Source organism: Halichondria panicea, chromosome 15 (assembly GCF_963675165.1).
Source record: "Halichondria panicea chromosome 15, odHalPani1.1, whole genome shotgun sequence".
NCBI classification, from domain to species: domain Eukaryota; kingdom Metazoa; phylum Porifera; class Demospongiae; order Suberitida; family Halichondriidae; genus Halichondria; species Halichondria panicea.
In genome coordinates, this window is record NC_087391.1 from 4,019,256 (window position 1) to 4,044,675 (window position 25,420).

General features: G+C 38.9%; 3 protein-coding genes, 2 long non-coding RNA genes and 1 pseudogene across 5 annotated transcripts; 1 reads left to right on the forward strand and 5 right to left on the reverse strand.

Moving 5' to 3' along the window:
- Positions 1–3,290: 3,290 nt before the first annotated feature.
- LOC135349089 (TNF receptor-associated factor 3-like) lies at positions 3,291–5,219 on the reverse strand. Its single transcript, XM_064547571.1, has one exon. It carries the CDS (start codon positions 5,192–5,194, stop codon positions 3,353–3,355), a length of 1,842 nt encoding a protein of 613 aa, XP_064403641.1. The 5' UTR covers positions 5,195–5,219; the 3' UTR covers positions 3,291–3,352.
- A 443-nt stretch (positions 5,220–5,662) lies between these two features.
- LOC135349104 (tyrosine-protein kinase-like) lies at positions 5,663–7,670 on the reverse strand (annotated as a pseudogene).
- Positions 7,671–11,179: 3,509 nt separating this feature from the next.
- LOC135349090 (TNF receptor-associated factor 3-like) lies at positions 11,180–13,067 on the reverse strand. The gene has a single exon (XM_064547572.1). The coding sequence runs from the start codon at positions 13,040–13,042 to the stop codon at positions 11,201–11,203; it is 1,842 nt and encodes a 613-aa protein (XP_064403642.1). The 5' UTR covers positions 13,043–13,067; the 3' UTR covers positions 11,180–11,200.
- A 3,313-nt stretch (positions 13,068–16,380) lies between these two features.
- LOC135349106 (uncharacterized) lies at positions 16,381–17,350 on the reverse strand. The gene is made up of 3 exons (XR_010398866.1): positions 16,804–17,350; positions 16,678–16,736; positions 16,381–16,626 (listed from the first exon to the last, which is right to left on the reverse strand). It is a non-coding gene; the product is annotated as an uncharacterized LOC135349106 (long non-coding RNA).
- An 886-nt stretch (positions 17,351–18,236) lies between these two features.
- LOC135349097 (proteasome subunit alpha type-3-like) lies at positions 18,237–22,993 on the reverse strand. Its single transcript, XM_064547580.1, has 9 exons — positions 22,836–22,993; positions 22,675–22,757; positions 21,171–21,294; positions 20,755–20,856; positions 20,408–20,551; positions 19,147–19,212; positions 18,941–18,987; positions 18,720–18,787; positions 18,237–18,476 (listed from the first exon to the last, which is right to left on the reverse strand). Exons 1-9 carry the CDS (start codon positions 22,854–22,856, stop codon positions 18,373–18,375), a joined length of 759 nt encoding a protein of 252 aa, XP_064403650.1. The 5' UTR covers positions 22,857–22,993; the 3' UTR covers positions 18,237–18,372.
- Positions 22,994–23,003: 10 nt separating this feature from the next.
- LOC135349105 (uncharacterized) lies at positions 23,004–24,852 on the forward strand. The gene is made up of 2 exons (XR_010398865.1): positions 23,004–23,249; positions 24,597–24,852. It is a non-coding gene; the product is annotated as an uncharacterized LOC135349105 (long non-coding RNA).
- Positions 24,853–25,420: the final 568 nt, after the last annotated feature.

The window sequence follows — 25,420 nt, forward strand, 5'->3', positions numbered from 1 at the left end:
GAGTGCACAACATTATTGGAAAAAGAATCACTGTAAGAAACGTAAACATCCTGCTAATTTACTAATTACATCCTGCTAATTTACTAATAACATCCTGCTAATTTACTAATAACATCCTGCTAATTTACTAATAACATCCTGCTAATTTACTAATTTACATCCACTAGATACCAGTTTTAGCAGATCCTTTAGTTCTCTGCATGTCTATCGCCTACACAAATCTGACCGTTCCTCTAGTCTCGGATTGTTCGCTTCTCTTTCCTTTTTGTGTGCCAGGCTCTTGGTCTTTATTTGGTTTGGGTGGGGAATCTGTCTTCCGACGTTTGTCCATTCTTCGTTTAAGTTTCATGCCAATTCCTTTCTGAGTTCTATCACTTGTTGTAAATGTGACTGCAAAAGAAAAATACAACACAGATCTGCATAACACAAGGAAAACAGCGATTATAGAGAACCTTAACCCCTCCCCCCCCCAACACATGCACTGTTGTGTTGTTGTTGGTAGATTAATTGCTGTGATTTGTGTTATAATAATAATAATAATATCATCTAAGTGATTTGTTGCGTCAGAAACAAAGTATATACTTGCTATAAGAATCTTCATTTGCATGATAATATAATGCATGAAGGAGCTATCCCTAACCCTAACCCTAACCCATTTATAAAGCGTGTATATTTCGAGGGTATAAATGTTTGCGGTTTTTGCTATTAAACATGTACCGCGAACATTTATATATACCCACGAATTTAATATCGCATCAATGCATGCTGCAGAAAGGCTGCATGCTATTATGCGAAAATTAAAATAATCCGCAAAAACCTTTTTAACGGTCATTCCGCGAAAGTTTATATATACCGTCGAAATATACCTGCTATATTAAAATTATATATATACGGTATATAGATAGCACTTGTGTGTATGCGTTGTGGGTGTGTCGTATACTGCATGATGTGTCTTGCAGCCTTTGTTTGTTTGTTTTTTTGCAGTGCTGGACCTTAACTCTAGTTCATGGTGTTTATGATGAATGAATCAAAATGAGTAGATATATAGTGATACTGCATGTTTGACTCATGTTACGTTTTTTCTTTTTCTTTTTTGGGTCGCATATAATTATGTGTCTGCAAGCATTACAAAGGACTTCAAGTGGATTGACTGTTAGTTTATGCAATGACCACTGTAATTGCATTAACAAAGGAAACACAATGTACAGTGTGTGTTATAGTCATGTGTCAACCAACCTAATCCAATTGCAGCTGCACTGTACCAGTAACCACACAACTAGCATTGTAGACCAATAATATACGACTATATGATATGTGTATTTTGCCTATCTTCACTTTCCCTTTCTCGTTTCTACATTCATGCAGGATGGCACTTTTATGGACCAGTTCACCATCATCAAACACTATATACCATGGACCCTACAATATGACTTTATAATTCATCGAATCGATCTCTGTTCATCTCTTCGATTTTGCATATTAAAAAAAAAATTATATATACATGTATGATGATGACAATCAGCAAAATAAAAATTATAATGGACAAGTTTATAATTATTGTTGAAGTTTGTTCACTAACTAGTATAAGTGTTAATAAATGTCGTCTCGATATTGTTGGCTAGGGCCCCTCCCTCCACCCCATGGCCCCTCAAAGCCTCCACCATGTCTGACCAGCTCGGAGATCCCTTCTTGAACCACGCCTCCAGCATTGCAAAAAAACACTTCTCTGTGTTATTGTAGTTAGTCTCTCTGATACTCTGTATAAAAAGCGAGTATAGAAGATTATAGAATTGATACTAATACAAGATTAGAGCGATTATCTATAATTAATATTTATAATGACTGCATGTTAGGTTACCCCCCCCCCCCCCGATCAATTCACCTAACACAGTCTATAACAAATTAATACAGTTGATTTGGATATACTACTTCACACAACCCAAGCATGCATGCATGCAATACTTACATCAATAGTTCCACTGTCCACATCCAAGTTAATGGCCAGGTGGTACCACTTTGCACGAGCATCCCAAGTAGCATCTTTGACAGTCTTGAGAGTTATGTCACCACCTGTAGCTGTGGCCTCACCTGGACAAAGGGTGGACGTGATTTGGTAACGAAAACAAGTAGCAAAATGTAACAGCCAGAACATGTAAGGAATACTTATACAGTGTACAGTTGTCAAAACAAAGGTATGACGTACATACATATATCTTGTAAATAATTAAGTAAAAAATAGGCACATTAATTTGCATATAACTAGGAGCATGCAGAGCATGTTTGGGGCGAGCAAGCAATTTTGTATTTGTTGTACAGTGATTAGCCTAATCATTGTACCTAGACAATGTCATACTTTTAAGTAGTCTATATTGTTTATTTATTTATGACATTATTATTATTGTTTATCGTGATTGTGAGAGTAGTCTGATGTAGATACGACTTTGCTGTGCCAGGTATATACCCGTGACAATTATTCTGAGTGCATGGTGTAGGGTTGTTGTGGTCTTTGACTGTGCATGGTGTAACATCAAGTTGACTTAGAGTGAAACATAATTATCTATGAGTGAAAGTTCAGCATGAAAGAGCTGGCTGTATACAAACTAAGCAAGGAGATATTATAACTTTTTGCTGGACCCAAATTACAAACCTATACTGTCAGTGATATAAAGTAAGCTACTCTGACCTGTTGTAAGCGTGCCTGTGTGGCCTCAGAAGTTTCTATCTGAGCTGGTCTGACCTGCAAGGCCGTAGTGTCAGTACGTATATAGATCTATATCAGTAGATCTATACAGACAGAATTGTGTGCCAATATTGACTAGATCTATTCGAAGCTACGATTGAGACATTGAAGGAACAGGTAGAAAAGTGGTTTAACAGGTCAAGCTGTACGCAAGGCTATAGAGATCACATAACAGCACTAAATTCTTTAGAACACACCTATACCCAAAATTCAGATTTTGCCCTCGTTATAGGGGGTGCTGTTTTTGGAGCTAGCTTTGATGGCCTGTAAAATTTAAGCATATAATTACCTAGTTACCAAACTGAACAATGCTATATTATATAGGTTTGATTTACTTGCTGGTCACAAAGGGCTATATATACACTGGCACTCCCCCCCCCCCCCAAATGAGAAGCTATAGCTTTGAGTTTTGAATTGATTACCAGTTATCTATAACTGAGCAAATTTATACGAGTTGTACTGATTCATGACTGTGTCCATACCTTCATTGTCATAATACTATCCACTTTGCCCCCCCCCCCCCCCCTCTAAATGCATCCATGCATGTTAAATAAGTATTCTGTTTATATACTGTTTATATATTATAGCATACCTAAGCAAAAACTACAATAGTTACTCTACTAGTGTGTATTTGTGTGGGTCTCTGACATGATCGAGTAAGTCAGCCACTGCTTCAAATGTTGGCCTAGTTACGGGTTCTTGTTTCCAGCAACCCAGCATGATGTCATAGAATGTCTCTGGGCAATTTTCAGGTCGAGACATCAGGAGTCCTGTTTTTATTCTCTGTATGGCGAAATCGTTTGTACTGTCTGAAAATGGCTCTTTGCCTGTTATGACTTCCCAAATTAACATTCCGTATGACCATACATCTGATTTCAAGGATTGGTGCTGTTTAACAAATGTTTCTGGAGCACACCATTTTATTGGGGCCCTAAAACCTTGAGTACTGACAGTTTGCTCATAATCATCAAGCATTACCGCTGAACCGAAATCGTTAAGCTTACATGTTACATTTTCACCTACGAGTACATTAGTAGCTCGTATTTTTCTGTGCATACATAGTTTTTGCTGGAGATAGTCAAGCCCAAGTGCTACTTGCTTGCATATCAATACATGCTGGTGCAGTAAGAGAGGGTGTGTTTTCACGTAGTTTTGCAGATTTCCATTTGGTACCAACTCCAAAATCATGCATACTGTTTCTTCCGTTACAAATAAATCGTACAGTTGAACAATATTTTCATGCTTAAGGTTCTTCAGAATATCTGCCTCTACCAAAATGTGTTTAGTAGAACCAGTTGACAAGTGTTCCTTTTTGATTATAACTTCCTTGTCGTTATATGTGCCTTTCCAAATTTCTCTTGTGCTTTTGCTATGAAGTATTGAAGTCAGTAATAGATTTGTACCTTGTTGAACAGGCACATCATCCAATTTTTTAGAGTTACTTTCCAGATCCTTCAATCTAGCCATAAAATTGTTTGTTATCTTCTCTAGTCGGTCTTCAATGAGTTTCTTGTAATCCTTAAAATGTTTTTCTGATTGATCCTTCAACTCCTGTATTGTTCTATCTTTATTCTTGAGCTGATGTGTGTGCAACTCCCTTAATCTTTTTAGATTGATTTCTTGTTTTTCCACCAATTGTGCAATTTCTTCATTTTTTTTCTCAATTTCTTCTGCAAACAATCTTGTTACAAGGGATAAGTGAGTCTGTGCATCTTCTTTTAAATGTTCAAGTAAGAGTCCTCGCTCTACTTGATTTGTACAGCCAGCACATTGGAAATCACACTCAACTACTACTTTTGGACATTCTGCAAAGTGTTGTTGCAAGTAATTTTTTTTAATGTCACGCTCTCCACAGCTGTTGGGGCAATCAACGGGCAGCTGAGGACATTCGGATTTATGTTGTCCAGTGATCACCTCCTGTTTATCTTTCTCATTGCAGTGAGGGCAAGTGACTAGTCGATATGGGCATAGAAGCTCCAAATGTTCTTCCACCTCATTTTTCTCTAGTTTTTCTCCGCATCCATTTACGCAGACAGTTCTAAGGTATTCACAATCTCCGTTGGAAGAGTCAAGATGAGCTCCTTGTGCTCCTAGCTCTCCCGTCCAAAGACAGCCTCGATTTGTAAATGGGCATTTCACATCAAGTTCAAGAATTTTCCCCCATTTTTGTTTGTCAAGTATAGCAGTGATATTATTCTGTTCACATTTGGGGCACTCGTACTCATTTCCGTAAGATTTTTCTATGCAAGATGCACAGAAATGATTTCCACAGCACTCGGTTAACATTGGCCTTCTCATAACTTCCTTGCAGTGTCCACAGATATACTCATTTTGTGGAGGATCTATGAAGTCCCATCTGTGTCGTAAGATGTCTCTGTGCAGGTTTTTTATATCCATTTTGAACGGTCTATTACACTGAAGGCAGATCGAACTCTTTATAAGTATTATATACATGCATGCTTGCCTGTCTCTAATATTATTTAAGTCGATATTGATATAGGTGTATGGTCTGTTTGGTTTTACAGTTTATGTTTTTGTGTAATTGTGTTTCCATAGTGATAGAAAACTGTCAACTCGTGACAACATTTATTTATGTTTCAATGTTGGTGTTTCCATAGTGATCACAAACTGTCAACACCCTATATCATGCAGCTATTTATTATTACTAGATAGGGTTTCAATGTTTGTGCTTCCACAGTGATTGCAGGCTGTCACAATTGCTTAATATCACTTTCAACTAACTTAGCGGATTTCACTATAGCACTGTCCGGCACAATTTAGATGCCTTTTGCTTTTGAGCATAGTCCGACTTTTATCAAATAAGAGTTAGAGAGCAAAAAACACTCTCACAGCCACACGAATCAAAGGCTAGGCTACATAGTGTTGAAAGTTAGTTCTACTGGCTTTATGCAATTATGGCTTCCAGAATTCCTTTAATTTGAGTAACTTTGACTCACTGCAGAATAATAATAATTTTGTACATAAATTATATAACATAAACTTAGATACGTTCGTGTATAATTCAGAAAACTAGATAGAAAAAGATGGGTGAATAGATGTAACTAAAAAATGTAAATTTCAGCAAAATCTGCTAGGCCTATTATAGATCTACGCTTGTGCCTGTTCAGTTAGTTCTTGCAAAGAGCTTTGTATGCATGATACCAGAGAGTACACTGAATGAAGGTCTAGAAGTGGGATCTCTGCTCATGCATTGAAGAATAACTTGGTGTATGTGTTCAGGACATTCCAGAGGACGGTCAAGTTCTGGTCCTCTCGTGATGAATGTTTCTGCTTTCGAATTTGACATTTTCACTACTCTTTTTGTGATGATTTCGTATTGCACAATTCCAAACGACCATACATCTGATTTAGTGGTACATTTACTCTCGATAAGAACTTCAGGTGCAGACCATTTGACAGGTGCTCTCTCTCCTTGTGGGACTCTATTCCGTTTCACCTTGCTTCAATATTTTTGTTAATGAGAAGCTTCCTATTTTGAACTGTAGTGTGTTTGAAACTAAAACAGCACGAGATGTGATCCCCCTGTGTATGCAATTCAATCTCTCAAGATAAGACATTCCAGTGGCCACTTGTAGAATAATGTCAACCTGTCGTTTTTGAGTTAAAGCTTTGCCATTGCTTTTGAGGTAGTTAGCGAGATTTCCATGCATCATGTACTCAGTGCATGACGATCAGATAAGGTTCTTTCTTTGTGCATACTCCACATAATTGGATAATATTTATGTGATCAAAATCTCTTAGCAAAGAAGCTTCCCCAAGAAATTTGGATGAAGTCATTGATCCTACTTTGTGCATTTTAATAGCAATTTGATATTTTCCGTACTGTTGTCCTTTCCATATCTCATTGAATTGACCTGACACTAGTTTCGAATCGAGTTGAACGGTGTCGGGATCAAGCTCCCAAAACAGACCAGGAAATTTTGCAAATGTTTTTTTTACTGTATCTTCTCTGTATTGAAAAAATATGTTTAGCATGTCTTCTGTTTTGTTAATTGTGTCGCTAATCTCTTCTTTATAAAAGTCAATGCTTTTGATTTGTTCAGGATTTTTCTTTATCATTTTATTATCTCCTGTATCCTGTGTTGCTTTCAGCTGCTGCATAAATTTTGTGTCACTAATTTTTTCATAGTCCTCGAACTTAAAACGACTCAGCATTCGTTTCTCCTGTATGAATCTCGAAACAAGATGAGCGTGTTTTTGAATACTCTTTTGGCAATGGTCGAGTATTTGCTTTCGTTTCAGAACCACATCACATCCAGCATATTTAAATTCACACCGAGTAATACATTCAGAGCATATGCTCATATGTTCATCGAAATATTCAAATTTGAAGCACTCTCCACAGCCATTGGGGCAAGCAACATTGCGATTGGGGCACATACAGTTATGCCAACCATCGTATTCACCACAGAGCTGGCATTTCTCGGCAATATTATTGTCCATCCTTTCTTCACCGCACTCAACGTGTGTGTGTACACAATCACCAATCAGGTGATCGTGGCAATTTTTGATATCTCCCGTCCACTGGCACCCCTTCACATGCATTGGGCATATCACTTTGAGGTCAAGAATTTTTTTCCATTTCGGTCTGTCAAGAATGCATGCTACAGATGTCTGCTCACATGCAGGACATGTCAAGAGCTTGTTATTTTGAATATTTGGCTCTGCACATACTTTACAAAGGTGTGCTCCACAACATTCTGTTAGCATCGGTTCTTTAAGTATCTTCTTACATTGCGAGCAGAAATTATCTTCTGAAAGGCTTTCCACGAAGAGCAGTTGACATTCATGGATATCAAAGTGTTTGACTGAATCTATATATGTCATGCTGATATTTATTATAATTATAGTTACTTATCAAGTGTGCCTTGATCAACTAACATGCTTCAGCTAATATGTGCATCTACTATTTATTGTTAATCAATACTGAAAGTAAAACTGAAGCTATGTATACACTATGCATATAGATTTTACGTGCACTTAAACTCTATTGTAAACATTGATATAGAAGTGTATAATACTGCAGTTTTATAACAATCGTTAAAACTAAACACGATCTACACATGTGCAGGAATGAGTGCACAACATTATTGGAAAAAGAATCACTGTAAGAAACGTAAACATCCTGCTAATACTCACCACCAGTTTTAGCAGTTCCTTCAGTTCTCTGCATGTCCATCGCCTACACAAATCTGACCGTTCCTCTAGTCTCGGATTGTTCGCTTCTCTTTCCTTTTTGTGTGCCAGGCTCTTGGTCTTTATTTGGTTTGGGTGGGGAGTCTGTCTTCCGACGTTTGTCCATTCTTCATTTAAGTTTCATGCCAATTCCTTTCTGAGTTCTATCACTTGTTGTAAATGTGTCTGCAAAAGAAAAAAACAACACAGATCTGCATAACACAAGGAAAACAGCGATTATATAGAGAACCTTAACCCCCCCCCCCCGGGCCCAACACATGCACTGTTGTGTTATTGTTGGTAGATTAATTGCTGTGATTTGTGTTATAATAATATCATCTAAGTGATTTGTTGCGTCAGAAACAAAGTATATACTTGCTATAAGAATCTTCATTTGCATGATAATATAATGCATGAAGGAGCTATCCCTATAACCCTAACCCTAACCCATTTATAAAGCGTGTATATTTCGAGGGTATAAATGTTTGCGGTTTTTGCTATTAAACATGTACCGCGAACATTTATACCCACGAATTTAATATCGCATCAATGCATGCTGCAGAAAGGCTGCTATTATGCAAAAATTAAAATAATCCGCGAAAACCTTTTTAACGGTCATTCCGCAAAAGTTTATATATACCGTCCCACTATATTATTATACGGTATATAGATAGCACTTGTGTGTATGCATTGTGGGTGTGTCATATACTGCATGATGTGTCTTGCATGCAGCCTTTGTTTGTTTTTTTGCAGTGCTGGACCTTAACTCTAGGTCATGAATGAATCAAAATTAGTAGATATAATTATAGTGATACTGCATGTTTGACTCATGTTACGTTTTTTTGTCTTTTTTGGGTCGCATATAATTATGTGTCTGCAAAGATTACAAAGGATTTCAAGTGGATTGACTGTTAGTTTATGCAATGACCACTATAATTGCATTAACAAAGGATTGATTAATGTACAGTGTATGTATAGATCTAGTCATGTTTCAACTTCAGTCAACCAACCTAATCCAAATGCAGCTGCACTGTACTAGTAACCACACAACTAGCATTGTAGACCAATAATATACGACTATATGATATGTGTATTTTGCCTACGCTTCACTTTCCCTTTCTCGTTTCTACATGCAGGATGGCACTTTTATGGACCATTTCACCATCATCAAACACTATATACCATGGACCCTACAATAATTATGACTTTATAATTCATCGATATCGATCTCTGTTCATCTCTTCGATTTTGCATATAAAAATATACATGTATGGATGATGACAATCAACAAAATAAAAATTATAATGGACAAGTTTAGTAGAAGTGTTAATAAATTTCCTCTCGATATTGTTAGCTAGGGCCCCTCCCTCCACCCCACGGCCTCTCAAAGCCTCCACCATGTCTGACCAGCTCGGAGATCCTTTCTTGAACCATGCCTCCAGCATTGCAACAAAACACTTCTCTGTGTTATTGTAGTTAGTCTCTCTGATACTCTGTATAAAAAGCGAGTATAGAAGATTATAGGATTGATATACTAATACAAGATTAGAGCGATTATCTATAATTAATATTTATAATGACTGCATGTTAGGTTACCCCCCCCCCCCCCCCCCCCCGATCAATTCACCTAACACAGTCTATAACAAATTAATACAGTTGATTTGGATATACTACTTCACACAACCCAAGCATGCATGCATGCAATACTTACATCAATAGTTCCACTGTCCACATCCAAGTTAATGGCCAGGTGGTACCACTTTGCACGAGCATCCCAAGTAGCATCTTTGACAGTCTTGAGAGTTATGTCACCACCTGTAGCTGTGGCCTCATCTGGACAAAGGGTGGACGTGATTTGGTAACGAAAACAAGTAGCAAAATGTAACAGCCAGAACATGTAAGGAATACTTATACAGTGTACAGTTGTCAAAACAAAGGTATGACGTACATACATATATCTTGTAAATAATTAAGTAAAAATAGGCACATTAATTTAGGAGTATGCAGAGCATGTTTAGGGCGAGCGAGCAATTTTGTATTTGTTGTACAGTGATTAGCCTAATCATTGTACCTATACAATGTCGTAATTTTAAGTAGTCTATATTGTTTATTTATTTATGAAATTAGTATTATTATTATTATTGTTTATCGTGATTGTGAATAACCGAGTAGTCTGATGTAGATACGACTTCGCTGCATGTGCCAGATGTATACCCGTGACAATTATTCTGAGTGCATGGTGTAGGGTTGTTGTGGTCTTTGACTGTGCATGGTGTAACATCAAGTTGACTTAGAGTGAAACATAATTATCTATGAGTGAAAGTTCAGCATGAAAGAGCTGGCTGTACAAACTAAGCAAGGAGATATTATAACTTTTTGCTGGACCCAAATTAGAACAAATTACAAAGGCTATACTGTCAGTGTAAACAATCCTAGTAAGCTACTCTGACCTGTTGTAAGCGTGCCTGTGTGGCCTCAGAAGTTTTTATCTGAGCTGGTCTGACCTGCCAGGCCGTAGTGTCAGTACGTATATATATCAGTAGATCTATATATACAGACAGAATTGTGTGCCAATATTGAATACAGCGGCTATTCGAAGCTATGATTGAGACATTAAAGGAACAGGTAGAAAAGTGGTTTAACAGGTCAAGCTGTACGCAAGGCTATAGAGATCACATAACAGCACTAAATTCTTTAGAACACACCTATAGCCAAAATTGCGTATTTTAATGCTGGTGCACTCGGATGGACTCAAGGTTAACGTGGTGCACTCGAGTTAAAACACTTATAATATTCGCTAGGTGCGTTCTAAATAATATAAATCCATGCTTCCTGAAAGATTTGGTCCGCCCAGATTTTGCCCTCGTTATAGGGGGTGCTGTTTTTGGAGCTAGCTTTGATGGCCTGTAAAATTTGAGCATATAATTACCTAGTTACCAAACTGAACAATGCATTCTGTAGATATTTCTATATATAGGTTTGATTTACTTGCTGGTCACAAAAGCTATACACTGGCACTCCCCCCCCCCCCCAAATGAGAAGCTAGCTTTGAGTTTTGAATAGATTACCAGTTATCTATAACTGAGCAAATTTAGACGAGTCACACTAATTCATGACTGTGTCCATCCCTTCATTGTCGTAATACTATCCACTTTGCCCCTCCCCCCTCTAAATGCATCCCTACATGTTAAATAAGTATTCACATTTACTGTTTATATACTGTTTATATATAATTATAGCATACATAAGCAAAAACTACAATAGTTACTCTACTAGTGCGTATTTGTGTGGGTCTCTGACATGATCGAGTAAGTCAGCCACTGCTTCAAATGTTGGCCTTGTTAGGGGTTCTTGTTTCCAGCAACCCAGCATGATGTCATAGAATGTCTCTGGGCAATTTTCAGGTCGAGGCATCAGGAATCCTGTTTTTATTCTCTGTATGGCGAAATCGTTTGTACTGTCTGAAAATGGCTCTTTGCCTGTTATGACTTCCCAAATTAACATTCCGTATGACCATACATCTGATTTCAAGGATTGGTGCTGTTTAACAAATGTTTCTGGAGCACACCATTTTATTGGGGCCCTAAAACCTTGAGTACTGACAGTTTGCTCATAATCATCAAGTTTTACTGCTGAACCGAAATCGTTAAGCTTACACGTTACATTTTCACCTACGAGTACATTTGCAGCTCGTATTTTTCTATGGATACATAGTTTTTGCTGGAGATAGTCAAGCCCAAGTGCTACTTGCTTGCATATCAATACATGCTGGTGCAGTAAGAGAGGGTTTGTTTTCACGTAGTTTTGCAGATTTCCATTTGGTACCAGCTCCAAAATCATGCATACTGTTTCTTCCGTTACAAATAAATTGTACAGTTGAACAATATTTTCATGCTTAAGGTTCTTCAGAATATCTGCCTCTACCAAAATGTGTTTAGTAGAACCAGTTGACAAGTGTTCCTTTTTAATTATAACTTCCTTGTCGTTATATGTGCCTTTCCAAATTTCTCTTGTGCTTTTGCTATGAAGTATTGAAGTCAGTAATAGATTTGTACCTTGTTGAACAGGCACATCATCCAATTTTTTAGAGTTACTTTCCAGATCCTTCAATCTAGCCATAAAATTGTTTGTTATCTTCTCTAGTCGTTCTTCAATGAGTTTCTTGTAATCCTTAAAATGTTTTTCTGATTGATCCTTCAACTCCTGTATTGTTCTATCTTTATTCTTGAGCTGATGTGTGTGCAACTCCCTTAATCTTTTTAAATTGAGTTCTTGTTTTTCCACCAATTGTGCAATTTCTTCATCTTTTTTCTCAATTTCTTCGGCAAACAATCTCGTTACAAGCGATAAGTGGGTCTGTGCATCTTCTTTTAAATGTTCAAGTAAGTTTCCTCGCTCTACTTGATTTGTACAGCCAGCACATTGGAAATCACACTCAACTACTACTTTTGGACATTCTACAAAGTGTTGTTGCAAGTAATTTTTTTTAATGTCACGCTCTCCACAGCTGTTGGGGCAATCAACGGGCAGCTGAGGACATTCGGATTTATGTTGTCCAGTGATCACCTCCTTTTTAGCTTTCTCGTTGCAGTGAGGGCAGGTGAATAGTCGATATGGGCATAGAAGCTCCAAATGTTCTTCCACCTCATTTTTCTCTAGTTTTTCTCCGCATCCATTTACGCAGACAGTTCTAAGGTATTCACAATCTCCGTTGGAAGAGTCAAGATGAGCTCCTTGTGCTCCTAGCTCTCCCGTCCAAAGACAGCCTCGATTTGTAAATGGGCATTTCACATCAAGTTCAAGAATTTTCCCCCATTTTTGTTTGTCAAGTATAGCAGTGATATTATTCTGTTCACATTTGGGGCACTCGTACTCATTTCCGTAAGATTTTTCTATGCAAGATGCACAGAAATGATTTCCACAGCACTCGGTTAACATTGGCCTTCTCATAACTTCCTTGCAGTGTCCACAGATATACTCATTTTGTGGAGGATCTATGAAGTCCCATCTGTGTCGTAAGATGTCTCTGTGCAGGTTTTTTATATCCATTTTGAACGGTCTATTACACTGAAGGCAGATCGAACTCTTTATAAGTATTATATACATGCATGCTTGCCTGTCTCTAATATTATTTAAGTCGATATTGATATAGGTGTATGGTCTGTTTGGTTTTACAGTTTATGTTTTTGTGTAATTGTGTTTCCATAGTGATAGAAAACTGTCAACTCGTGACAACATTTATTTATGTTTCAATGTTGGTGTTTCCATAGTGATCACAAACTGTCAACACCCTATATCATGCAGCTATTTATTATTACTAGATAGGGTTTCAATGTTTGTGCTTCCACAGTGATTGCAGGCTGTCACAATTGCTTAATATCACTTTCAACTAACTTAGCGGATTTCACTATAGCACTGTCCGCCACAATTTAGATGCCTTTTGCTTTTGAGCATAGTCCGACTTTTATCAAATAAGAGTTAGAGAGCAAAAAACACTGTCACAGCCACACGAATCAAAGGCTAGGCTACATAGTGTTGAAAGTTAGTTCTACTGGCTTTATGCAATTATGGCTTCCAGAATTCCTTTAATTTGAGTAACTTTGACTCACTGCAGAATAATAATAATTTTGTACATAAATTATATAACATAAACTTAGATACGTTCGTGTATAATTCAGAAAACTAGATAGAAAAAGATGGGTGAATAGATGTAACTAAAAAATGTAAATTTCAGCAAAATCTGCTAGGCCTATTATAGATCTACGCTTGTGCCTGTTCAGTTAGTTCTTGCAAAGAGCTTTGTATGCATGATACCAGAGAGTACACTGAACGAAGGTCTAGAAGTGGGATCTCTGCTCATGCATTGAAGAATAACTTGGTGTATGTGTTCAGGACATTCCAGAGGACGGTCAAGTTCTGGTCCTCTCGTGATGAATGTTTCTGCTTTCGAATTTGACATTTTCACTACTCTTTTTGTGATGATTTCGTATTGCACAATTCCAAACGACCATACATCTGATTTGGTGGTACATTTGCTCTCGATAAGAACTTCAGGTGCAGACCATTTGACAGGTGCTCTCTCTCCTTGTGGGACTTTATATTCCGTTTCACCTTGCTTCAATATTTTTGCTAATGAGAAGCTTCCTATTTTGAACTGTAGTGTGTTTGAAACTAAAACAGCATGAGATGTGATTCCCCTGTGTATGCAATTCAATCTCTCAAGATAAGACATTCCAGAGGCCACTTGTCGAATAATGTCAACCTGTCGTTTTTGAGTTAAAGCTTTGCCATTGCTTTTGAGGTAGTTAGCGAGATTTCCGTGCATCATGTACTCAGTGACAATCAGATAAGGTTCTTTCTTTGTGCATACTCCACATAATTGGATAATATTTATGTGATCAAAATCTCTTAGCACAGAAGCTTCCCCAAGAAATTTGGATGAAGTCATTGATCCTACTTTGTGCATTTTAATAGCAATTTGATATTTTCCGTACTGTTGTCCTTTCCATATCTCATTGAATTGACCTGACACTAGTTTCGAATCGAGTTGAACGGTGTCGGGATCAAGCTCCCAAAACAGACCAGGTAATTTTACCAATGTTTTTTTTACCGTATTTTCTCTGTATTGAAAACTTATGTTCAATATTTCTTCAGTTTTGTTAATTATGTCGCTAATCTCTTCTTTATAAAAGTCGATGCTTTTGCTCTGTTTAGCATTTTTCTTTATCATTTTTTTATCTCTCAGCTGCTGCATAAATTTTGTTTCATTAATTTTTTCGCAGTCCTCAAACTTAAAACGACTCAGCATTCGTTTCCCATGTATGAATGTCAAAATAAGATGAGAGTGCTTTTGAATACTCTTTTGGCGATGGTCGAGTATTTGCTTTCGTTTCAGAACCACATCACATCCAGCATATTCAAATTCACACTGTGTAATACACTCAGAGCATATGCTCATATGTTCATCAAAATGTTCAAATTTGAAGCATTCTCCACAGCCATTGGGGCAAGTAAAATTGCGATTGGGGCACTTACGGTTGTGCCTACCATCGTATTCACCACAGAGCTGGCATTTCTCGGCAATGTTATTGTCCACCCTTTCTTCACCGCACTCAACGTGTGTGTGTACACAATCACCAATCAGGTGATCGTGGCAATTTTTGATATCTCCCGTCCACTGGCACCCCTTCACATGCATTGGGCATATCACTTTGAGGTCAAGAATTTTTTTCCATTTCGGTCTATCAAGAATGCATGCTACAGATGTCTGCTCACATGCAGGACATGTCAAGAGCTTGTTATTTTGAATATTTGGCTCTGCACATACTTTACAAAGGTGTGCTCCACAACATTCTGTTAGCATCGGTTCTTTAAGTATCTTCTTACATTGCGAGCAGAAATTATCTTCTGGAGGGCTTTCCACGAAGAGCAGTTGACATTCATGGATATCAAAGTGTTTGACTGAATCTATATCTGTCATGCTGATATTTACAGTTACTTATCAAGTGTGCCTTGATCAACTAACATGCTTCAGCTAATATTATGTGCATCTACTTTTTGTTAATCAATACTGAAAGTAAAACTGAACCTATGTACACTATGCATATAGATCTTACATGCACTTGAACTCTATCGTAAACATTGACAGATCAGTGTAATACTGCAGCTTTATAAACAATCGTCAAAACTAAACACGATCTACACATGTGCAGGAATGAGTGCACAACATTATTGGAAAAGAATCACTGTAAGAAACGTAAACATCCTGCCAATACTCACCACCAGTTTTAGCAGTTCTCTGCATGTCCATCGCCTACACAAATCAGCACATCTGACCGTTCCTCTAGTCTCGGATTGTTCGATTCTCTCTCCTTTTTGTGTGCCAGGCTCTTGGTCTTTATTTGGTTTGGGTGGGGAGTTTGTCTTCTGACATTTGTTCATTCTTCGTTTAAGTTTCACGCCAATTCCTTTCTGAGTTCTATCACTTGTTGTAAAAGTGTCTGCAAGAAAAACACAACACAGATCTGCATAACACAAGGAAAACAGCGATTATAGAGAACCTTAACCCCTCCCCCCCAACACATGCACTGTTGTGTTGTTGTTGGTAGATTAATTGCTGTGCAAGTGGCTGTGATTTGTGTTATAATATAATAATTATGTGACAGGCTCTGGGAAAACAGCCCAATTGAAGCAGATATTGGTATTGAGCAATAGCCAAATTTATAGACTGCAGTGTATAATCTCATAAAAATTTTTCTTGCATATCAATGCGTAGGCAATTCTTTGCTCTATCATCTGCTATATAGATCGCAAAAATTATAGCTTGCGCCAATTGGTCTGTTTTCCCAGAGCCTGTCACATATCATATCTATGTGATTTGTTGCGTCTAAAACAAAGTATGCTAAACACTTTTCTATAATAATCTTCATTTGCATGAAAGGAGCTATAGATTGCAGATGGAATTATAAAAATGAAACAATTGTTTCCAAAAGTCACATAGTCGTTAACGTTCTGTTCCAAGCCTGAAGCTCTACTGAATATTATCTGGTTTGTCATTAAAGCCATCAGAGAGGAGCCGATTGCCATCCACAGTGACTGTCTTGCGACGTTTAATGTACAGCACCACTCGGACGATGACCACCACTAAAACGATGAGGATGAATAGTAAGTAGGCATACCCACGCAGTGGCCTGCATAAAATACAACTAATTATTAAGCGGGATAACAAGAATTAAACTTACTTGGGCAGCATTGACAGAATCGTAAAACCCTCCTCCATCACGCAGCAGTGGTATGACTACTGAGAACAAATATACAAGCAATCAAATTTGATAAATTGTCAGCTATATAAATAGCTATTGACTGACTAAGTCGATGTGTTGGTATTCTTCAGCAACTCTCTGACAGGTAAAAGCCAGACCAATATAAATGGTGGCAGCAGTAGCAATGCAGCCCAGTCCCATCACCACAACCACAGGCAGGTCCATTATCACAGTAAAAGAGAGGCTGTAAATCCGAAAAATTAGTTCAATGAAGTCAACGCACATAATTATTATTATTAATTATAGTCGGGAGAAGATGAATTATTCGGGGGTCTCAGAATGCGATTTGAATGCCTTGAATGCCATTAGGTTAGACTATAGTGAAGCTGGACTGCTTGGGGGGAAGCTGAAGTGTTTGGGAAAAGCTCCCCCGCCTACCCCCCTCACTGGATAGAACCCTGATATAGGTTACAGAATACTATCTATTGTTGTTGAAGGTATACTATAGTCTTGGGTCCGGCCGCACTTTAGAAAAGAATGTCTGGTCAAGTCCCTATATGTGAAACTCGTGAATTTCTTGGACCCGGCATTTAACTGCATTGGCCTACGATCATTATTATGAACCACGATTACAGAATTAGGTCACGCAATCAATAATTATGGCTGATCGTGGGCGCACACGTCCGGTGCGGTTAATTACCAGTTCTGGACTTCTGCACGAGTTTCTCACTGCACGAGTTTCTCACAGGAGCTTGACCAGATGTTCTTTTCTGAATCGCGACTTGGATCCGAGACTAAAAGTTAGAGGCATGGGAAATGTTTATAAATGCTGTCATAAACTAAACACTGAACAGTAGAGAAACTTACTCAAAATTGAATATCACTCTTGTGATTTGAACAATGAAGTAAACAAGGGCAACAATACTGACAACTCCGAACCAATTTGCATGAAATGACACACAGAAATACTTCCATAGCCCAATTCACAGAAACTCCTATCATCGCGTGTCATGAAGAGAGGACACGGAGGATTGTCGGAGCAATCAGGATATAAACTACGAGGATGATGATGAGGTATAAACATACTTACATGTAATACAATGTTGAAGATGCAACAGAAGTCTAATCAAGGTTCCCAGCATTCCGATAACACCAGCTGCAATGGCCACTATCACCAACAAAAGAAAAGCCATGAACAAGTTAACTATTCTTCCAACACTGCAGCATCTTGGTATCCTTCGATCAGGCACACTGACAGTCTCCATTGGTTCCATAGCTAGCTATATTATTTATTAAACCCTTTTAATTAATTAATTAAGCGGTTTAAAACTTCCTCCAACTCCCACTGCACTTGGAAGTGGAAATCAAAATGTGGCCACACACCCACTTCTGGATCTGAGATGCCACAAAAGTGGGGACAGGCCACAAGGAAATTGGGCTGCAACAGGATTCTTTCACCACTTTGCTTCATTCCACAGGTTTCCCTTCCCATCCTGTACCTCTTGGTGCCCTAGATACCACACAACTTTTAGCCCAACTATTTAATAGTGCGACTTTTAATTCAAATAGGGTAGATCTACCAGCAAGAGTATAGATACGAGTACTCTTGATCTTGGTACCAGTAATAGCATAATAATTGTGATACTATAATTATAATGACAGGCTACTGATTGTCTAATCATCGTCCTCAGAGTCTGAATCCTTGAGTGCCTCTTTAGCGAGTCTCTCGGCCTCCTCTCTAATCTCTTGCGGAACCATCTCGTGCACACCACCACTCACTACAAATAGGGAGAAGGGGATTAAAGTTGAAATCACAAATGGCTGAAGTGTCCCAGCTATCCAGTCCCTTCCCTTGCAGATGTGCATGGGACTGGCCAGCAAGTCTCGGTATTTAGTGGAATAAACAATGGACACATTCTCTATCTAGAGTTTAAAGGTCACCAACTATATCAATTTCTGTCTCCTACACAAGCACACACAATTAATTTAACCCTAGAACTCTGATATAATTCAACACTTACCTTCTCCTACCCAGCTCAGCTCCAACTCAAAGGCCTTGTCCTTCACCTCATCATGTACTGTATAGATACTACAGAGAAGGGAGGGAGGGCAACAGTATGTGTAAACCTAAAAAATACATTTGGAGTGCTTTCGCAAAATACTGAACTAGTGGACTAAGTTTAGGTAAAGAAAGTTCACTGTATCAATGGAGTTAAGTTACAGAGCTGCAATAACAACTCACATCTTCGCCACTTCGTTGACCAGTTCTCGGCATGTCATGTCTTTCATCTGTGTACAGGAAGCATAATAGAGATTAATGTCACGGCGACTTACAAAATACTATACGTAGTTACAGATACGTACAAAAGCACTTGAGCTACATGAATGCATACTTATAGAATCGTCTCAAAAAACATAAGCACACCTGTACGTGTAAATCAAACAGACCTTGAGTTTTTCCAGTTCAGTCTTTGCTGCTTGCTTAGCCTTGCCCACGGCACAGCCATTGTAGCCCTGTAGAGGTACAAACATTAATTTTGTATAAATACAACCGAAAGCAACACAACAATCAATACTATAACAACCACTATGTGAGCTATAAGGGACCCAGTTCAATGAGTACAGAAACAGAAGAGCATGTGACTACATAGTAGACTTGCAATAAAAGGAAAGGCATTGTGCTAAAGCTCACAGCAAAGACAAGCAGCAAGCAAAGTCAAGAAGAAAGAGGACAGCAACTGAGAGATATGTAAGTGACAAATTTAAACTAGACTTTAGATACTTACTTGTATATAGTTAACAATAATCATTGATTCACATAGATTCTACGCTATTCAGTGGTATCCCATGCAAGACAAAATACATGTACATGCAATATCTATACTCAACCTTCACCCTGAATATACACATGCACACACCGCAGGGTCACCTACTCAACTAACAGTACAACCGACACTCCGTACAATCCAAAAGAACCAGATAATATCGCGTTCATCACAGCTTCGGTGGTTATAGCAACAACCGTGGTCATAGTAATCGCAATACCTGTTATCTTGCTACTAAGAGGAATAATCAGAGACAGACGAAAGGCTAAACGAGAAAGGAGAGAGCAGGAAGAAGCAAGAGCTCAAGCCACTCAGAGAATACTACAGCACCAGACAGGAAGACAAAGGTCCAGACCCAGTGTAACAGAGCCGGTCCCAGCGACGTTCGACTGGCATCACTCGATTCATGTAGAAGGTAGCCTCCCACCGAGTTACGCTGCTGCTGAAAAGTTGCCACCCATGTCATCTGATCAGAAGCAGCGATGGAGTGATCGTGGTGAGAACAGAACGGACTCTAGAGCACCACTGATCAACAGGGACGATGAAACGGAGGCGGATATATCATATGAGATGAGCATGAAGAGTGTCAGCATTCACCCGCAAATTACAGGCTATGGTGCCACAGACATTACACACACTGTTTGAGTTAACTGTAATTAATGTTTATAGTAGCTACGTCTATATATAACAGGATAACTATAATTTCAACAAAGTAGGTCAGACAAAAAGAGAAGGATCCCATTAAGAACATAATTATTATAGAGGGAGAGTATAAAGACTCCACGTACATATAGGCATGAATACTGTATCAATACTCCCCGTACATGCAGTATCCCCACAATCCCGACTCATATTTAGCATGCAACATTCACCACCCCCCTCACCCATGATACCCCAGAAGGGTCTGCCATGTAGAGGGTGGGGCCCTCAGGTCCGTAGGAGCCCATCATGAGACTGCAGCCAAATGGTCGCACTGCACTGTACAGTGTGTACACATGCATGAAGCTTGACACTCGGTTCATCAAATGCTGCATAGGGGGAGAGACAAAAATAAAAACTTACAGTGGAACAATGGAACAGATGTCATGCCACTTCTATAAATATCGTTATACATGTTACTGTCATGTATATTGAAGTGCCTGTGTAGGTAAAAATAATCCGCCCAACTGACAATTTTTGAGTGCGTTTTCCCGCCTGTCTGTACACACTACCCCACATACCCCACACACACCTTTGCCGGTATAGACTGAGAATAGGTCATTCTATAGTCAGCAGCCTCGTCTTTGGCTCTGCTCACAACCTGACGAGCATCAGCAATCAGACCCGAGATGGCCTACAGCAGGGAGGGAAGCTATTAACATTGATACAATCATGTATGCTATACAAAATTGGATTTCGTACGAACATAAGTTTCAGGGGCTGAGATGCCTAAAGAATAAGGGACATTGAAAAGCACTGCCTAATGGGACATACAAAGTTGCATGTAGACGGAATACAATACCAAGTACAATTGTTAACGATCGCTATTAAAGTATGACCTTCACTACCAAAGGAAAACTCACACCAGTCATAGAAACTTAAGAACATGCAATAATGATATGTGAATGTACTGCATGTTTAGCTACTAGCAATGTAGCTAGGACTCACAATTCCAACGTGTCTATCAATAGTGAATAGCCTCTTGTTGGACGAGACCTCGTGGAGCTTTGAGGTGATCAGTTTCTCCACTCCCAGCACGACTCCGTCCTTGCCACAAATACCCACCACAGTGCTAGGGGGGAGGGACGGAGGCGCCGTTTGTACCAAAACTCAATAATGTGCATACTTTATAAAACTAGGAGGAATGTTGAACATTGAGAGTGAGTGAAGCGAGTAATAGATAATGTACGTACATTTTCACTTGAGTAAGGTAAAGAACGTAATGATTCCATTAAGCGATATATGATACATATATACGAACATACACATACATACAGAAAAGTCCACGTGCAAGTCGCTAGTGTGGGGCTTGCTTCGCTCTCCCAATAACCACCCTATACTTCATGCACCCAAACAAATCCTATATAATAGTGTGAATCGAAAGTATGCTGTATATGCTATACCGTATAGCGGGTAATTTCCGTGGGGTAAAAAATCCGTTCAACTCGAAAACGGTGATTTTCGTGAGTAAAAATTTCGTTTGACTTCATTGCTTGCACTGCATTGCATGCGTTCCGGTAAGCCACGCCTACGTTTTTGTGGGGAAAATTTTCATAGAGGTCAGCTTGCCCATGAAAAGAACGAATATTTTACCCCATGAAAATTACACGCTATACGGTAACTAAATTCCATACCATGCTTTTAGGGTACAATTATCTTATGCGCACGACAGGCAATTAATTGACAACACTCTATCAGTTTGACAGCATACAGTATTTACCATACGAATAACCACCTAGCCTCGAATCAAGGCTAATTAAAATATGGCCTGGTATCTATTGCATGGGTGATAGTACACATGTGCTTAGTCACAGCCTGACATAGGCGTGGCCTGTCCGCGCCCATCTGCTCATCTACTATCAGCTTAGCTAGCTGTGGCTTTGCCCTCTCGTTGTCCAGAAAGCTTGCACACTAGTCTAAAGCCAGAAGAGGCTCTCATCTACTTCTACAATGGTCATATGGTCAGGATGTCTCTGAGCTTGGTTCCTGTACAGGCTCTGGCAAGTCTTTGTGCTTTCTACTGCAAGATAACCCTACCATACGACCATAGTAGACGTAGATGAGAGCCTCTTCTGGCTTCAGACTAGTGTGCAAGCCTTCTCGACAACGCAATAGAGGGCATAAGCCACAGCTTCACAGGAGATAAAGTATTTGTTAAACGGGAAAAAAAATCTCAGTTGAGCATGTGCACTATCACCCATGCAATAGATACCAGGCCGTTTATTCGAGGCTAATAACCACTCTACTTTATAAAGCATATAAGGCGGTTATTATTTTATGAATTATAATTGCACTTTATGAAGTAGGGTGGTTATTTGAATCATTTAGTTTTGGTACAAATGGCATCCTATAGTAATATCAATATTTGGGAAAACTGAACGTGAATTTCTTCGACCACTATACAACTACATATCGTATCAATACAGTCATAATAAGAAGCACAACAGCTCACCTGCTGTTTTCTACTGCCTTCATAGCGTACTCGAGTTGGAAGATCCTCCCGTCGGGAGAGAACTGGGCCGCTGACAGATCATACTAGAATACGAGGTGGGAAGGTGTGCGTATACTCAATAAATATGAAGGAACTATGAGCATGATTCACGAGATTTTTACCCCTGTTCCAATAGAGCTCATTTCTGCGAACAGTATGTAGAAGTGTAGCCTTGCAGATATCTGTACTGTACTCTCCCTTGGCCCTCTAGAGCCTCTCTTTGCTGAAGCAGTATCACGTGGAACAGTGCAGCATGCTCAAATGTGCTGATTCAGCAGCAGGAGTCAGCAAAGGAAGGTCAAAAGGTCACCTTCCCCATTTGCTAGCCGGCCGGCCCCAGAGCTCCTACTAGCCTACCTGTAAGCCTTGTGGAGTACAGAGAGGCTCACTACACACAACTACAATCACTTGAGTGCTTGAATCTACCAGCAGAGTCATGGATGGTGGTGTTATGAAGTGGCTGAGCTTGAAGAAGCTGCAGTTTGAGGCCTACACAGCAGTGGGCATGTTGGAACCAGCAGAGAAAGGAACTATCTGTATCCTCACTTACTTTAAACAGATAACTTTATTGATGTATTAATAGCATGGGCTATTTACCCATTGATCACTAGTTTGGCCACGCCCTCCCAAATCTTTGTATATTGTTCACTAAATACAGCGCCAGAAAAATTTATTCCACTTCTAAGTGGCGCATCTTTTAGCAGCCCAGCTGGCGCCTAAATAATGGTGGCGCTTATGTTCGAGCTAGTATAGAGAAAATGGGTGTGGTTTAGCTCAGTTTCACTTGCTAGCTGCACCGTTGAGAGCTGAGTAACTCGTGAACAACATTAATTGACTGTAGCTATGGGTTAGACAACTGTTTAGAAGTGTGAAGGAAGTCAAAGATGCAGGATGATTGTCTTGATGTCTCAAACAAACCTTTTTATAAGCGCCAGAAAAAAATAATTCCAGCAACGGTAGCGCTTCTTTTAGGGCCTCAAAAATTATGCTGATGCTGACGTTGCGCTGTAATTATGGTGGCGCTGTAATTACATTAATTATGGTATTGGATGTCAACTATACATGTATATTCATGCCGACAAATTTCTAGGGTGTGAAACCGCATGCTGGGCAGTTTGTGTAAACTCAGCATCACGTGCATCTACTGATTAGATGGGCAGGGTGAGCTCAATAACTAGAGTATGTCGAGACACTGTATAGAGCATGTTAGGAGTATAAACTATAGCTAGAATTGGAGCTATAGTGGCCTAGAATTCCTGAACAGCTGAAGGAAGTTTAAAAGACCAGAGTAACAGAGTTAATTGCTATAGACACATGCAAAAAATAACAAAAATTACAGCTGGAATACCATGGCACACACACACACACAGCTTTACCAGTATCTCTCGTGCAACTACACCTCGAGGCATAACTATATGTCTATGTAACTGCCAGTGATTCTCATATTATTGTCAGTATCAGAACATACTTTCTACTGTTCGACTGCTAACAGTACCCTCTTCCAATAATTATTTTAACCATGGTAGCGTGAAATCTGACCACAGTGGCTAACACTCAATTGTCTAACCGTGGCACTTAAGGCCTGACACACGTCTTGGTAGTGAAGTTCCCCAGACTATCCCACTATAAAAAAAAAGAGGCTGGGTATGTGATTGATTGTAGAGCTCTATAAGGAGCATGGGTATAGTAGATCTCACAAGCATAGCTACAACAATGCATTGCTCTAATTTTGATTACGAGTGTTTGTACAATGGTATTTCTGAGGGTTAGCTGTGTACCATTGACTAAGATACTAAGCTGTGCCTTACAAGCTGTGCATTACTATATTTGAAGTAGTGTATCACTTGTTATGTGTTTGTTGACCTTGACTCGACTGTGCTTAGATGTGATGCTGATGATTATTCTCGTGATGACCCTGTACACAATGATGCTGTATCTACCTACGCACATCTCTCATCTAGTGAACTTCTTCTTTGGATAATAAGACATTCTTCCCTGTTCTGTAATTGCTATTGCTCATTTTTAACCTAGTATGTTGTAGCACGTTTCATTTTTGTTAAATGGTAATCTCATTACTACACCTATGTGTATTGAAATTGTGTCCATGACTAAACAATGACAAATTTTCCCAAAATTTGAGGTGAGATAAAAATTAATGAGAGATAAGCAGTACTGAATCTATAATGTGTTTATAGTAACAACGTCTCTTGGGGATGGGATCATGTTTTAAAAACACATGTAACAGTACATATTTGAGCATCGACAGTTGACATGTAGCTTGTGTATACGTCTATATGGAAATAGAGGTGTAGGGTCAAATTCTATATACATGGTCAGTAGCAGTTTTGAAAACACCAGAGTCTAAACCACTATATCACAGTTTACTTGTCCCTAAGAGACTCGTATACATAAATTCCCTTGGGTGACTGTTATGTGCATTTAGTGGTAGAATGTTTGTCTAACCGCTTTAGCAAACAATTTGTTAATACCTGTGAGGCTGAGACCTATATATATTATTTATAGTGAAGGTGATGTAATCATGCAGTATCGAACTGAAGGATATAATGGTTTCCTAAAAGCTTGGATTCAGCCACTTTTGAAACTTTGTATGCTCTTGCTGAAGGCATAATTATGATCACAGTATTCCAAGCGTTCAATCAATTTTGGACATAGCACCATGATAATTCATCTATTCACTTTCAAATTA